The 15,319-nt window shown below is 44.5% G+C and overlaps 1 protein-coding gene across 1 annotated transcript in view; it reads right to left on the reverse strand.

The window, feature by feature from the left end:
- The window catches only part of CUX1 (cut like homeobox 1), a 265,277-nt gene that overhangs the window by 7,298 nt on the left and 242,660 nt on the right, over nt 1-15,319 (reverse strand). Inside the window, exons 15-18 of the mRNA XM_080982751.1 lie at nt 4,098-4,234; nt 2,726-2,792; nt 2,160-2,272; nt 1,369-1,485 (exon numbers count right to left, since the gene is read on the reverse strand). Of these exons, the coding sequence (XP_080838877.1) occupies nt 1,369-1,485; nt 2,160-2,272; nt 2,726-2,792; nt 4,098-4,234 (434 nt within the window). The remainder of the gene's footprint in view (nt 1-1,368; nt 1,486-2,159; nt 2,273-2,725; nt 2,793-4,097; nt 4,235-15,319) is intronic.

Consider the following 15,319-nt stretch of genomic DNA (forward strand, 5'->3'; position numbering starts at 1 on the left):
TCGAACTGCCGACCTTCTGATTGGCAAGTTCTAGGCTCTGTGGTTTAACCCACAGCGCCACCTGTGTCCCTGAATGCACTGTATTTCTGTTTAAATTAAATTATTTGTAATTCCACACCTATTTATATCAATTAGCCTGTGTGATCTTTATGCATATGTTTGCCCTTTCTGTGGTGATGCTCTCCTCTGTGTGTGTGATATGAGATGAGTTTTGGGCCACCCTCCTTTTGATGGGTGGGATGCTGAGAAGCACACCTGGAGCAGAGCCAATGGCGAGAGACGTCATGCAATAAACAGGGCGGTGCTGGAAAACACTGAAGCAACCCGCTTTGCTCTGCCCTTCTCTTCTCAAGTTGGCACATGCTCTCTCAGCAAGCGGATTCCCTGAAGCCACTGGGTTACTTGGGAAAGGGAAGAGCTCTCTCTCCTGGACGTGTGGAGGACCAGCGCTGCATGATGAAAGCCGAAGAACTTTGCTCTTGCAAAACGTTAAAAGGTTGTGCAAACGGGTTGGGGCTGGGAAAGTGGCCTCCAAGCCAACTAAATTACTTTAATTTGTGATTATATACTACCCTGTCTCTGAAAAGGTCATGCATGTGGGAACCCGCTGGCACCATAGCAAAAAAGGGAAAGCTAACCAAAAGAAAATTCCTCCACCTGCCTTCTTCACCTTGGTATCAGCACTGGGTGCAGTGGAAGCTGATCTAGAGAATGAAAAGCACCCACTGTTTCCCGGGGTGTGTGTGTGCAAAATGGCTCCACAGGATTCCATGACCAGATCCTGCCATTCCCTGGTTGGGGGCCAGTTCATTCAACACATTAATGCACTGCCAGCCAAGGTGTGCTGAATCAGTGGCGCAAGGACAGGCCCTGTGTGAACTGCTGCTACGCTGAAGCCGGCTGTCAAAATAATTGTGAAAAACCGCTTTGCAAACCATCCAAGTGAGGCCGCCTCTTCCCTGGAACCTTTCCCAAGGAGATTCACTTAGACATCACCAAAAAAGAGAAAAGGGTGTGTGTGTGTAGATTTACAGTAGATTTGCATATGCAAATTTATACATACAGGTCCAAGTGCAGAAATAATTCCTGTAATCTAAATAGAAAAACAATATGTCTCACCCTAGTGTAGGAGAAAGTAGCAGGTGTATATAACTGAAAAGGATATTTCCCTGCAAATATAAGATTATTTCGTACAGTTGCATTGATCATTTCTATTACTCTCTGTCAAAAATTTACCAATGTAGGACATTGTAAGAACATATGTTTTAAAGAAGCATTGTCCCTATTACATCTCCAGCGGCTAGATGACTTAAGACAGCCCTTTCATAAACAACTGTAATGCCATTCTCGACAGGGCGGCCCACTGACCCGTCCGGGATAGCTTTGCAGGAATTTAATCTTCTCATAGAGCTTGATGTTGTCGGCTCTCAGGTTGTCCAGCTCGCTCTGGAGGGCCTGCATTGTGTGCTGCATCATCCGGTTCTCCTGCCAGAACAGAGAAAGGAAAGGGTCAGAATCAGGCCTGCCTGAGCTCCGGATAGAAGGCACCAGCTCTGCACGGAGGTGGAAGCTTCCATAGTATAACAACGTGAGCGCTCACTTTTTGCATAGCTCTTCTTCATTTATTTATTAAATTTATGTCCTGCCCCCTCCTTCCCGAAAAGAGCCAAGGGCAGTAAACATAGCCTAATAATAATAATAATAATAATAATAATAATAATAATAATAGTATCAACCACCTGCCCTGTTCAGAGGCAGGCCTGTGTTTCTGGAAATACGCAAGTCCCACCCTCGGAAAACTCGCTATGAATGCATTTGCTTATATTCAGAAAAGTATTCATATACTGCCCTCTCATGAACTATCAGGGCAGCGCACAGCAATATGAAAACATCAAAAGCAGTGCAGAACAATCATCAGAATGACTGGCAGGATAAGGTTTTCAAGAGACACGGTCCGGTGGATACTTCCCCATGGCAGGGTCCCAGAGAGACTTGTTTGATCAGATCTCCGTTTTCATTTCCACTGCCTTGTGCTTGGCCAGGATAGCCTTTTCAAGATGGTGGCCCAGCAGCTGCGATGACCCCTGGCTGCACGGCCCAAGAACCGGCAGGGCCTGCGGGACCAGCCCAAGCCCCTGCTGCCCTCCAGGGATCCTTACCGCTTCTAACTCGTGGTTGCGTGCTCGGAAGCGCTCCCTCTGGCTGGAGATGATGGAGAGGAGGGAGTCCATCTGGCCCTCTGGAATCGGGGTGCTTGCCGATGGTGGGTAGCCTAGGAAACAGGTCGGATTACAGGAAAAACGTTGAAACCCACAGCACTCCTGTGGGCTTATACCAAGGTCATTCACTCCAGTCAGTAAATGGCAATGTACATCTCTTTGAACTCTCTTGCTTTATTTTATTCTTTGCTTTTCACCAACAATGATTCCCCCCCTCCCAACTCTGCCATTTTTCATCATAACTTAGCTGGCCATTCCCTACTGGCTTTCCCCTCCCCCTGCTTTTTTGGGGGGGGAGAAACAGCCCTTAGAGAACCTACGAGGGTTTCTGCTCTCCTACCTCACCTGATTAAAACATAAGAAAGCATCACTGCCTCCTGCTGAGGTCACCAAAAGGACTCTGGTAGTTGGTGGCTGAGCCAGGCAGCAAAACGCTTCCTACAGAAGAGCAATCTCACCCACAGGCCTGGGCAAACAGAGTCTCCATCTGCTGGCTAATTGCTTACCATAGAAAAGCGCTGTTGCCTCTTTGATGGGCTCAGGGATGTTCTCAAGGTTTTGAATGGCGGCACCCTTTGGGAAGGAAAGAGAAAAGGAGAATATGGAGGCAGGAACGACATGGGAGAGTTTGCTCTTCTTTCCATTCATGACAAGATACTCATAGGAGCTGAGATGCTATTGCTGATATTATAGCGCCTCAGCTAATTGGGATCTCCTGGTGGATTATTTACACCTCCTGATTTAACAGCAAGAACTAAATTAGCATCCTTGATCTGTAATAACTAAAGTGTGGATTTGAACTTGTATACGCAGCTCATCCCGGGGCATGGCTTCATTGGGTGCAGAGGGTAACTAACTCCATGCTCCCAGCCACCATTTTGCATCTGGCTCCTCCTACTGCCTGCCATTTTGAACTTGGCTCCCACTGGGCCACCTATGGGTTCAAGTAAGACATGTCCTGAAGACGTCCTATGCCTTGCTTTGAACAACCAGGTTTCAGGAAGCATGGGATAATTTTGCATAGAGTGGTTTGTATTTGAAATGGGTAGTTTTGCCATACAATATGCCATCTGTGTGTGTGTGTGTGTGTGTGTGTGTGTGTGTGTGTGTGTTACATCCATTATGCATTCAATTTATGCATAATGAATTATTATGCAGAACGAAACAACAGGGCAGGTTGGGAACTAGCTGAAAGCCAAACGAGACAAGTCAGCTGGGAACGGCAAGGCTGGGTCAAAAAAGCATTTCAGGAAAACGCACTGTAAACTTTACTATGGGAAATCGCGTTGGCGAGAGACGGGACTCCACAGCGGCAGCTGGCATCGCACTGTTATTATAATGCGTATAAAACACTTTTTCTTTACTAATGTAGCTGAGTCCTGAGAAGAATGTTTCACAGGAAGGAAAATAGCAGGGGTCCACCTGCCCAGTCCAAATCAAGGCCCAAGGTGCAGAGGGGCTTTAAAGCTTTGCACCCCACTGAGGTCCCTTTCTGGAATGCCCCCCGCCCCCGCCCCCTGTTCTATGCATAGGAAGTAAAGCTCCCATTTGCACTACTGGAAACTTTTCTCCCAATACAAACAGGAGGTATACGGAGCTGCTGATAGGATAGGAAACACAGGGGGATGCAAATATTTAAAGCACTTCTCTCTACCCTGGTTCCCAGTCTAGTTCACTTGCTGCAGCGCAGCTATTCAGAGGCACTCTTTCCACTTGTGATTCCCAGCAGCTAGCCATGGGGGCCAGTAGCCATTCACATCAATGGGGAATTCTCCACAGAGGAGAAGACTAATGGTATGAATGGGTCTCATCAGGCTTGGCCCCTGGTGGCTGACTTTGCTGCAAGTGGGGGGCAGCAAATGGTTAAAGGGGACTCACCTCTGCGTCAGGGCGGCGCATTGCAGACATGGACTGAATGGTGCTGAGGTCATGCTCCAGTTTTGCAATCAGTTCTTTCTGGTCGGCAACTGTGGAGACGGCTTCGGTGAACTGGATCTGCAAGTCAGCACAGCGCCCTGTGGGGTTGGGGGACAAGGCATGGTGCATTAAATAGGGACAAGTAACAATAGAAAAATAATTGGGATCTCTCACACCTTGTGGTGGCAAGTCCGTGTTATTATTATTTTTGGAAGGTTATTTCCATAAATACAAAGGAAGACAAGAAACGGGAGGGTGAGATTTAATAGATGTTGAGAGCCAGTGAGGTTGTAGTGGTTCGTGTCGGACTAAGATCTGACAGACTAGGTTTCAAATCCACATTTGGCCATGACCTTGAGTGCCTGTCACGGCCTCTCAACCTGACCCACCTCAAAGGGCTCTTGTGGAGATTAAATGAGAGGAGGGAGAACTATATAGGCTACCTTGAGCTCCTTGGAGAAAAATTGGGATATAAATGCAATTAACAGCAACAATAACAAAAATAGGGGCAAACTACAAGTGATAACATGGACTTCTTGGGATCCCAGTGGACAACCACACACTTCAGATGGTCTGGCTTTCAGACATCTTTGAGATGCAGCAAGCAAAACAAAACCTTTTTTAAAATAGAAATTAAGTAGTGTGTTCATGCAGGTGCAGCTTAAACAGCTAAAGCACCATTCTCGGTGGGATACTGCAAACAATAGAGAGCTAATTTTTCAGGCATGCCTCTCCTTACTGCTAAATTGTTTTGCTCCACATCTTCAGAGGGCAAAGAGTCCCCAAATCCATGGAGATAGATAGATCGATACATAGATCGATAGATAGATAGATGATAGATATTGCAACAATCCACATTATAAATAGGATTGCCTAGTACAGAACCAAGCCACTAGAGGTCACAGTTTCATAAGAAATACTGGTATACAACCTTTTTTTAAAAAAAACAAACAAACCCACAGTGGCTTTCAGATTTTCAAGTATGGAATCTTGAGGACCAGAAGACTCTTGGGGGCCTTAACCTCACTCTTTTTCCATGTGGACTCAGCTGCGACAACCCCCCTGCAGGCTGCACAGGGTTCTAGGACATGTTCTAGGTGGGGCACTAGCAAAGTCTCCTGGCCCTTCCTGTCACAATCTGAGCACATCTCTTAGATTCTTAGAACATGCCCTGCCTGTGGCTGAGCACTGCCGGGGCAGCCTGGTGACAGTGGGCAATGCTCATCTGCCTGTACCAAGCATGAGAAGTGGCGCCAAGGGGTTGGCAATGTCGGGCACCTGCTGAGACCCACATCCCTGCAGGGGGCCCCTTGTTGACCCCGGTCCCTGCTCCTATGCCCTCTTGCTGGAGCTGTTAGGTGCTCCCTTGCCCCCTCTGGGCAGGTGAGGTGTGGCAAGGCAGAGAAGCATCCTTCACTTGCCTTACACAATTGATCAGCTTATTTTTTGTGTTGCTGGTTTTCCAAGCTCTACTTAGGATCTCTCTTCTTAAGGAGACAGGCTAAGCCATGCAGGCTCCAGTTTCCCCCGCTCCCCCCCCCCCCAAAAAGCATCACAGCCTGCTGAGACCAAAGTACAAAGACACACTGCAGCTCCCAAGGGAAAATAAAGTATTATACAAAGATTTCCTTTACAAATAATAGATTTTTTAAAATAAAAAAGTACTCTCCATCTATGACTTCCATCATACTTGAGAATAAAGGTTCCATATAGTCTTAAACGAGCCAGAGCTTTGCATATACTGATGGCACCAAGTGACTGTGTGCCTCAATCCTTGTGTATCTCTTTCCCCTGGCTTTTGACACCCGAGAAGTTTCCAAGCATGAGATTGCCTTATCCCACTCGACGGCTTTGATTCAACATCGAGCAGGCACTTTCTGTTTTTAGCTTATTGCTGATTTTAATTTTTTTAAAAAATAGTTGCTTTCATCAGTTTTTAATCTGTAATTTTATTGTTTCGTTCTTTTTATAAACTGCTTTGAGGGTTGTTGGTTTTTTTTAAAAAAACAATCAAGTGGTGTATAAATATTATGAATAGAATAATTAAATAAAACGTGTGGTTTTATGACCCACTTGAGTCTTGTGACTGACATAACTATTTTTAAAACTGAGTTTTAAATTGCCATAACCTGCTCTAGGACCTGCTGGTGAAGGGGAGACAACAACAACAACAACAACAACAACCAACAACAGATCAAATAGCCTTCCTTTGGCACCAGCTCTGTCCTCTTTTTCTTGAGATTTTTGACTGGACTGAGTGGAAATGCCTTCACCCTCTGCAACGTTTGCAAGTGGTGAAATAGGGGTGGGGGTGGTATTTTTGTGAATTTACCAGCAGCAGTGCTCATGGCAGCTGCCATTCCTTCCCACAGAAGCCCCTCAGACTACCCCCCCCAAAAAAGAGACCCTAATAGCTTTAGAGAAAATATGGCTCAGCTGTGATTTTCGACCCCAAGTTAAAGCAGTTTTGTTTTGGGATATCTGAGACTGATTCTGCTTGTTGCAGAACCACGGACTGGCTGGAGGCAGAGGAATGGTGGGAGGCCCCAGCTGGGGAACCCCAAAGGGAAGAAGGGCCAGAGCTGGGGGGCTGGTGGTGGGACGATGATGAGCAGCCAGAGGGAGAAGACTGGGAGGAGGAGGTGTCTGAAGCTGAAGGGGGAAGAGGGTTTAGTGAGCAGGAAGCGTCTGGGGCAGAGACTCAGGGGTAGAAGCGAAAGCTGGAGAGGAGGGCGGCCAAGAGGCAGAGGGGAGGCTGGCTGCTGAAGAAGCCAGGGGGTCTCCCCCTCCTGCTGCCACCAGCTTCCCTCCCCTGCTGGCCTCCCCGAGCTTAGAAGAGGGGGATGATGAGGGCAAAGCAAAGAGAGACAAGACAATGGAGTCTTAGGCTGCTGGAGAAGGACCTGAGGGAACAGAACCCTTAGAGTGGCAGGAAGGCAGGGACCTTCTGTCCTCGCAACTCCCTCATTGGGGCAAGACCTACTGGGAAGAGTTGCTGGGATCACTAGGCCTGCGCTGTTTGGGTTTCTTTGAATAACGTGTTATCTTCAGACAGAGGGCCTTCTCGGTAGTGGCGCCTGCCCTGTGGAACGCCCTCCCTTCAGATGTGAAGGAAATAAGCAGCTATCTTATCTTTAAAAGACATCTGAAGGCAGCCCTGTTTAGGGAAGTTTTTAATATTTAATGTGGTATTGTTTTTAACACTCGATTGGAAGCCACCCAGAGTGGCTGGGGAAACTCAGCCAGATGGACGGGGTATAAATAATAAATAATAAATTATTATTATTATTATTCACTGACGTTGGGTGTTTTATTGCTGACCTGTCCCAGACTCCAGCTCCTGACACACAGTCTGCCCAGTTGTGTTCCCCTTTCCCGCCCCCTGCCACTAACTCTGTGTGTGTGCTTTAACTGTTTATTGTATGTGCATCTGTACGTATTTTAAATGCTGGTCATGTGAGTTGCTGATGTGGGGATAGGCACTTCTGCGCATGCTTATTCAGGAGCCCCACCTGTTACATATTCAGTGGGTCTTAAGTCCTGAATAGGGCTGCACCCTCAATTCCTCTCCCACCTCTCTCCAAAGGGTCGAACATAATATATCCATTTCTAATCCCACCCCAACTGTCCTCTGAGCAGGTCTAGCCCTCCTTTTTTCTGTTTGCCCCTAGAATAATAGAATTTAGGAACATAGGATGCTGCTTTATGTAGTCGGACCATTAAATCTCAACCTGGGTCCCCCACCGAGTTATCCCAAGGGGTTTGTAGCTCTCCTCTAACCAGCACGTAAAGGGATTTCATCTGCTGCCCTCCTCTGCCTTAGTGCTGAGGTGATGGCAAGCGCTGGAAAGCAGGGGAGTGCCGCTCAGTGGTTGGGCCTGGCCTTTCCTGCTTTCCTGCCTTGGGGCCTTAGCAAAGCCTGGACGGAACAGAGTCACTTTTGGGTGTCTCCTTTGCTTGGGGTGTTTTTTATGTGGCACAATACATAGGGATTATTGGTAGGAGGTGGAATACACAGCATGGTGGCTTGAAGGCCCTTCTTTTGATTTAAGAACAGAAGATTTAAGGCCCATGGCCCATCTGGTCTAACATCCTGATCTCTTAGTGGCCAACCTCCCATTTAAAATTCCTCCCATCAGATGTCAAGGAGATAACTATCTACATAATCTTTAGAAGACACCTGAAGGCACCCCTGTATGGGGAAGGTTTTTTTTTTAAAAAAAAAGTTTAATGTTTTATTGTTTTAATGTATTTTGGAAGCCGCCCAGAGTGGCTGGGGCAACCCAGTCAAATGGGTGAGGTATTATTAGTAGCAGTATTATGATTAAACCTATGGGAAACCAGCAAGCAGGATTCAAGCACAAGAGACCTCCCCCCTCCTGTGGTTTCTGGCAATTCACAAGCACAGCTGCCTCCAACTTCAGAGGATGCGCACGGCCATCAGAAGCCCTCTCCTTCATGAATTTGTCCAATTCTCTTTTAAAGCCATCCAAATTGGAGGCCATCGCTGCCTCCTGAGGGAAGGAGGTCCATGGTTTAACTATGCACTTTCTTTTACCCATCTGGAATCTTCTGATGGATTTTAGCCAGCTCTATGCCAAGCACTGTTGGCAGACTTTCTTTTTATTTTATTGCCTTTTTATCATCTCACTTTTTTCTCAATGGAGTTCAAGGTGGTGTACACGGTTCTCCCTCTCCACAATAAACTTGTGGGCATGGCTTAGTGGGGATTTGAACCCTGGTCTCCCACTCTTAATCACTACTCCAAACTGGTTGTGTTCAGGTTCCTTAGTTTTGGCATTCTTTTAAAGCACTTCTGGTTCTTTATTGGGACAAACTGTGTGGATGGGCTTGCCTTATTCTTTGGTTAGTCCTTTTCCCCTGGTTTAGGTTGTTTTTGTGGGGCTTGGGGTGGGGAAGAGCTTTGGGGGCTGTTTGTTGCTCAGAGTAGAATCAGCTGCTTATGCTCACTGCTTATGCTCACTAGCTTATAAAAAAGAAAATTAAAAAAAATTATAAATAAGATAGAATCAAAATAATTGATATACAAATGGCTTTACTTAAATTTCTGCAAGTAAACTCCACTCAAGTATACAATTGATAGTACTGATTCTATGTGTAGGAATATATTAGTGGCAATTAAAACTTGGATTTCAGTTCTCTTGGGAATTATTTCAATGGCATGCACTTTGAAATAAAATAAAAAAAATGTATTTAGTTCAGTGATTGATTAGCTGGGTTGTTGATTGTTGGTTATACGGGGGGGGGGGATAAAGGAATGAATTTATAAATTATTTTTTATCTTTCATACCTTTTTGGATTGATTAATTGGGTTTTCAGTGGGTATACTGAGGAAATAAATGAATTTATATTTATGAATGAATGAATGAATGTATACTTAATACCTTTTGGAATTAATCACTTGGGTGGTTGAATGGTGGTGGGCTAACAGGGGAGATGAATTTTTGCTGCCTTCTTTGATTTTTGGCACTTTTGCAAATTTATTTGCAGAGGGCAAGGGGAGGGCAAAATGGGGTGCGGTACAATATGAGGAAGAGTGGATACGGAAGATATGGACAATAGCAAATATACTCCAGTGGACCCCCCCAGGCACCTACGGATCCAACCTGCTATCTTTGTGTGTGTGTGTGTGCGCGCGCACCAGGTAGGGGGAACCTCCCCCCCCCGATATTGCCGAACTACAACTTCCGTCACCCCAGACCACACTTGCTGGTGCTGATGGGAGTTGTTGTTGTTAATAATAATAATAATAATAATAATAATAATAATAATAATTCAATTTGTATACCATCCTATACCTGCAGGTCTCAGGCCGGTTACAACACAAAACCGCAATATAAAAACACGAAATTCATGACAGAAATAATCCCAATACATTTTAAAAGGGCACTGCATGTCAATCAGCCAAACATCTGGTTGAAAAGGAAGCTTTCACCTGGCACCTAAAGGTGTATAATGAAGGTGCCTTGTAAACCTCCCTGGGGAGAGCATTCCACAAATGGGGAGCCACTGCAGAGAAGGCCCTGTTCTTGTGTTGACACCCTCCATACCTCTGGCAAAGGAGGCACACAAAAGAGCTGTAGTTGTGCAACATTGGGAGAATCAAGTGTTTCCCCACCTATGGAAAAACACAGATTCCACCCCCCCTTTCTATTTAAAAATGAGCAAATGTGAATGATGGATAGATAGATCTTGCGCCGAAAAGGCTGCCATCTTCTCCCAATAAACACGCAATCGTCACACCCAACATATTTAACTCCCAGACGAGCAAAAACGGAACCCCCGTCAAAATGTTTGCTGCTTTTGAGTCCAGTCTGCCTGAAGAAAGACAACCTACACGTCGTTATGTTTGTATAAAAGATATTTACTTCAATTATCACACCTAGGGTGCTAGTGAATTATAATAATACATCATGTGAGTTTCGTACAGTGATATTGCTTCTCCATATCATATAGGGACTGTTGTACAGTGCTGAGAACAGAACATTGTATGGCGGGCCCAAGACAGGAAGGAAATGCCGCCCCCCCAACGGAGGGAGGCCCCCCCGCTCCGTCACAGCCCACCATATAAAACTTTTTTTTTCTTTAATAAACTTCTGAACAAGAAATAAAATGTTACAAAAGATGAAATCACAGCAACACAACGTGGGGCTTCTCAAAGCTACTTGTACAAAAAAAAAAAAGACACTTTTTTTGGTCAATTGGGTCTTTGTGAGGATATTTCATTAAAATCTGTGATTGTGAATATAAGAAATGAGCGTCTAAAAACATCTAAGACTTAGTGCGTTACAGGAAAATAATAATAATAATAATATAATATTTATATATATATATATAAAATACTGCTAAAAATGTCGGACACCACAAGTACACGGGGGTAAAATGGAGCTTATCATCAATTTTTTTTTTTAAAAAAGAAAATATTCTCAGGAAAAAAAATACACCTTTTTTTTTGTTTCGAGTTCATTTTGTGCTGTGTTAGTAGTCAGGGCAAGTCCAAAGGTTAGCCCGATAAAATGGCAAGTAGTTATTGCACAAATGCAAAAAATAAAAACAAAAACAAAAAATAAAATCTTCAGAGCGCATGACCCGCTGGGAAGGTCTCCTGTGCAAGTCCCCAGGTTTCAATGGGACGTGCACACAAGCCTCTTGAGGCGGATCGTGGCCTTGACTTAAAATTATATATATATATATATGTGAAAAGGGACTTTGGGGAAGCAAACAAACAAACAAAAAATTAGGTTGCCATTTACTTTGGATTTAAAACGTCCAAATTCGCACACATGACATTCTCAGAGTGTTGTCCACAGAGCAGAACACACAGTGCCTTTTGGGCAGGGACGGGTGGGGTTGGGGGGAGAGCGGCAGAAAACGGCTTTCAACATTGGAAATGCATAGACTATTTGGAGAAGAAAGAATAACAATTTAAGGGGGGGGGACACACCTTTACCAAAAGCTCATTATTTTAAAAGTAGACCTTCCTTACCCCACCTACCACCAGTCCAAACTAGCGCAAGAAAATAAAAAATAAAAAAGGAAGGGGGAAGTGGTTGGGTTTGGCTGGGGACACGATCCACCTCCTTGCTCTCCAGAAGTTTACCAGGCATGTTCCCACACTCCTGTTCATTTCGATCCTGTGCAGTTGGCTCATGTCCAAAGACCCTTCAAGGGGGCTGCTTGCTCCCAGAGAGGTGACGCACCAATTTGCTTTGGAGACTCTGAGGAAGGGCAGGGGGGGGCATTCAGGGCTAGTCCTACTCAAAGTAGACCCACCGAAGTGAATGGATGTGAGTAACTTTATCGTTTGGCAAGCTCAAAGGGTCTACTCGGAACAGGACCTAGTTGAATACAACCCTAGGACTCCCTGGAATCACCCTACGGGTTTGCTAAATGAGTGGCAAGCCGCCTTCTGCACAGTAACGGGGCTTTTTAAAAACAAAAAAGGCAACTTTCCCCCCTCCATTTTCTTTGTTTCTGCATAAGCTGCTGCCTCTCTTATTACCTTCTCAAAGAACAGTTGCACGCCATACCACTCAACTGTGTTCATCATTACAAATGGGCAGAGAAAGAATCCATAGCTGTCAACTTTTCCCTTTTCTTGTAAGGAATCCTATTCGGAATAAGGGAATTTCCCTTAAGAAAAGGAAAACGCTGACAGCTATGAAAGAATCCCCCTCAGACCTGGACCAATTAGGCAGGGTGGCGCAACACCACAAAATGTATATTTACTGTCTCCTTGTATTTTGACCACCATCAAGTGAGGGAGGTGAGGGAGTGAGAGGAGAGGAGAGGCAACATTTGGATTTTTGCCTCAGGCTCCAAAACTTATTGGGCCTTTCCGGCCTCTGTGGGTGGGGTCTCCTGTTCTCATCCCCACTCCGTCACCTGAAAAGCCCAGAGAATCAATTTCTACACAAACCCAAAAGCAGGTTGAGATGCAAGGTTGACAGCTGCATGGCTCATGTCGTCCTTAACCCTCGCCTGAAATTTTCAAACGGAGCACGTGTGTAGTCATCTCTACTCCACGCCAAGATGCTTTTCAGTCTACTTCTGGAGAGTTACTATGGCACATGGGGCCTGCCTGGTGCAGAGGCAATGGAAGGAGCAGAAGTTTCTTTTAAACACTCCCCCCTCCAAAAAAAACAACAACAAAAAACCGAAAACAAAACCACACCCCTAGGGTGAGACGTCACTCACAGCACCACCAAAGTCAACACGCTCCGCGCTGCCAGATGTTCGCATGCGATGGGTATTTTCACATAGCAGAAACAGACCTTGCCATTTTAAATTTGGAAAAGACGCACTCAGGTGAAAGAGGAACCTTGCTGAGGAAAGCAGTCTCTCGGCTGAAAATACTTTGCTAGAAATGGCGATGAACTTTGGGAACAGCAAAAAAAATGCCTCTTCACTGACCCATTCCACAGACTCAAGGAGGCTCAGAGCGCTTTGTGCATTTGCTTCATTCCTTGCCCTCCCCGCCCAAAGCTGTGTCCTTCTAAACTCTCAAAGCAGAAGATCTTTAAATTAAAAACGATTTTATACACATTTACAAAGTATCCAGAATATACAAAGGAATGATATGAGTCTTGGCTGACCACCTGAGGTGCAAGGCAAACCGCGCAGCCACTCGCTTGGGGCAACGTTGCGCGAGTCATGAAACTGTGTACACTTGGGACAGATATGTGAGCATGGCCGTTGCAGTTTTATGCAGGAAGCTCTGGAAAGCACTTTGGGAAATAATAATAATAATAATAATAATAATAATAATAATAATAATCTCATTACATGTAGGAAAGGCTCAATGTTTGTGCGAGTTTTCGGGATGAAACAAAAGATAAGATATGCTCGTGGTGCAGTTGATTAACAGAACCACTTCACAGATAAGTGCTGATGATGATGACTAAAGAGGCAGAAAAGCAGATGTTTTCCATTTGTTTTTAACAAGTCCCAGTTAAACTGGAATGAACTTATTGTTAAGTCCCTTTTCCCAAGAGACTAAGAACGAGATGCTTCAGTGCCTTTAAAGGTTGCATAAGACAGGTCGGGTATCGAAGTAGGTGGGGTGGGATGTTTGAGCCACTAAGTGCCTAGCAGATAACTTGCATGATTGTGTCTATCAGGTAGATTAATAGAATTGCAGAGTTGGAAGGGACCCTGAGGGCCATCTAGTCCAACCCCCTGCAAAGTCGTAACTTTGTCTGTCCTGTCATAGCTAGGCTGTGCAAAAGGGCCGCCACAGAAGTACAATTTGGCAGGGGATGTCCGCAACACATGTCTGCTCCCCAAATGGAGGCACTGGTCTTCAAATCCATTGATGACCAGCTTGGAGGAGTGTTTTGCAGTCACAAACACAAGAGGACAGATGATTACGACGCTTTACCAAAGGAGAACAAAATCGTGGCATGCAAGCAACCACGTGGCAAACCTTTGCTGTGTATCATTGTGCCAAGGAACGAGGCAAATCTATCCACACCTGTAAATGCCTAATAATAATAATAATTTAAAAAGCGGACTGCAAAAAATTCTTCCTTGTTGCTTGGTAGGACGACGTCTTACCAAGTGGTTACATTGCAAACTGTGGGACATAACTAGTGCTGGTGCCTGGCTATTTCGCACTGTAGGCAAGGTTATTTTGTGCCATAGGCAACGTAAACTATTTGCATTGCCCTCCCAAAATTAACTTGCAATTTTCAAAAGCAGGTGTCTTGTAGAAATGACATTCTTGAAAGATTATCAGAAATTTTAAGATATCACATAAACTAATCTGTATAAAACTGTGCTCCTCAAAGGTCAGTACTGTGTCCCTCTGAGTAGTTGGCCTAATGAGAGTACCAGCCTTTTTGTAACCACTTGGTAAACGGTCATATACTCAGTGTTCCTAATACGGTGCCACAATTCCACCTGAAATTTCACCAATTATGGATGCCACAATTCCATCAAAGAGGCCACTGCCAGACACTTCAAAGACAGAGGAGCTCATATTTGCTAACTTAACACATTCCATACAGGTTAGCTCCCTGCAAACAAAGTATTTCTTATTGCACAAAGATTTAATGCATGCTATTAAGTGCTTTAGAAAAATTAGTGCCCCAACAACCCAGATTTCTGCATTTTTCTTAATGGATCCTGAGTAGATAGGTATTCTCTGATATGTGCTGAAATCCAAATCTGTATAATCTAGACTGAGAATGTGTAAGAGTTATGCTTGTTAAATTGTTAAAAACTGGGGGTGGGGTGGGGGAATATAATAAAAAAGGAAAGGAAAGGAAATCCAAATACTGGTTAATTTCAGATTAGAAGAAGCTCACAAATGCAAGTTTGTGAAAGATGTAAATGACAGCAGAATTTAGGACTTTGGACAAAGGAAGCAAATTGCAAAGCAAAACACAAACTTTCATCTAAATCTCCTAAATAAAACTCAATATACTGTATCTGAGAATTATAAAACAGTGTGTGTGAATAACCATTGCCCTTCTCTAGTAAACTTGGTTACTTAAATATAGCAAACAACTTTAAAAATGGGAAATACACAACCCTAATTTATTTTTTGAGGGGGCACGCTCTTATTTTTCTCCATCATAATAGACCACGAAACGAAATGCATTATGATGATTTGCTTTCTTAAAGCCATGAATTTTAAAGCTTATCTCAGCCCTACTGGA

The sequence above is a fragment of the Podarcis pityusensis genome (assembly GCF_964106645.2).
Source record: "Podarcis pityusensis genome assembly, chromosome: 15".
Taxonomy (NCBI): Eukaryota; Metazoa; Chordata; class Lepidosauria; order Squamata; family Lacertidae; genus Podarcis; species Podarcis pityusensis.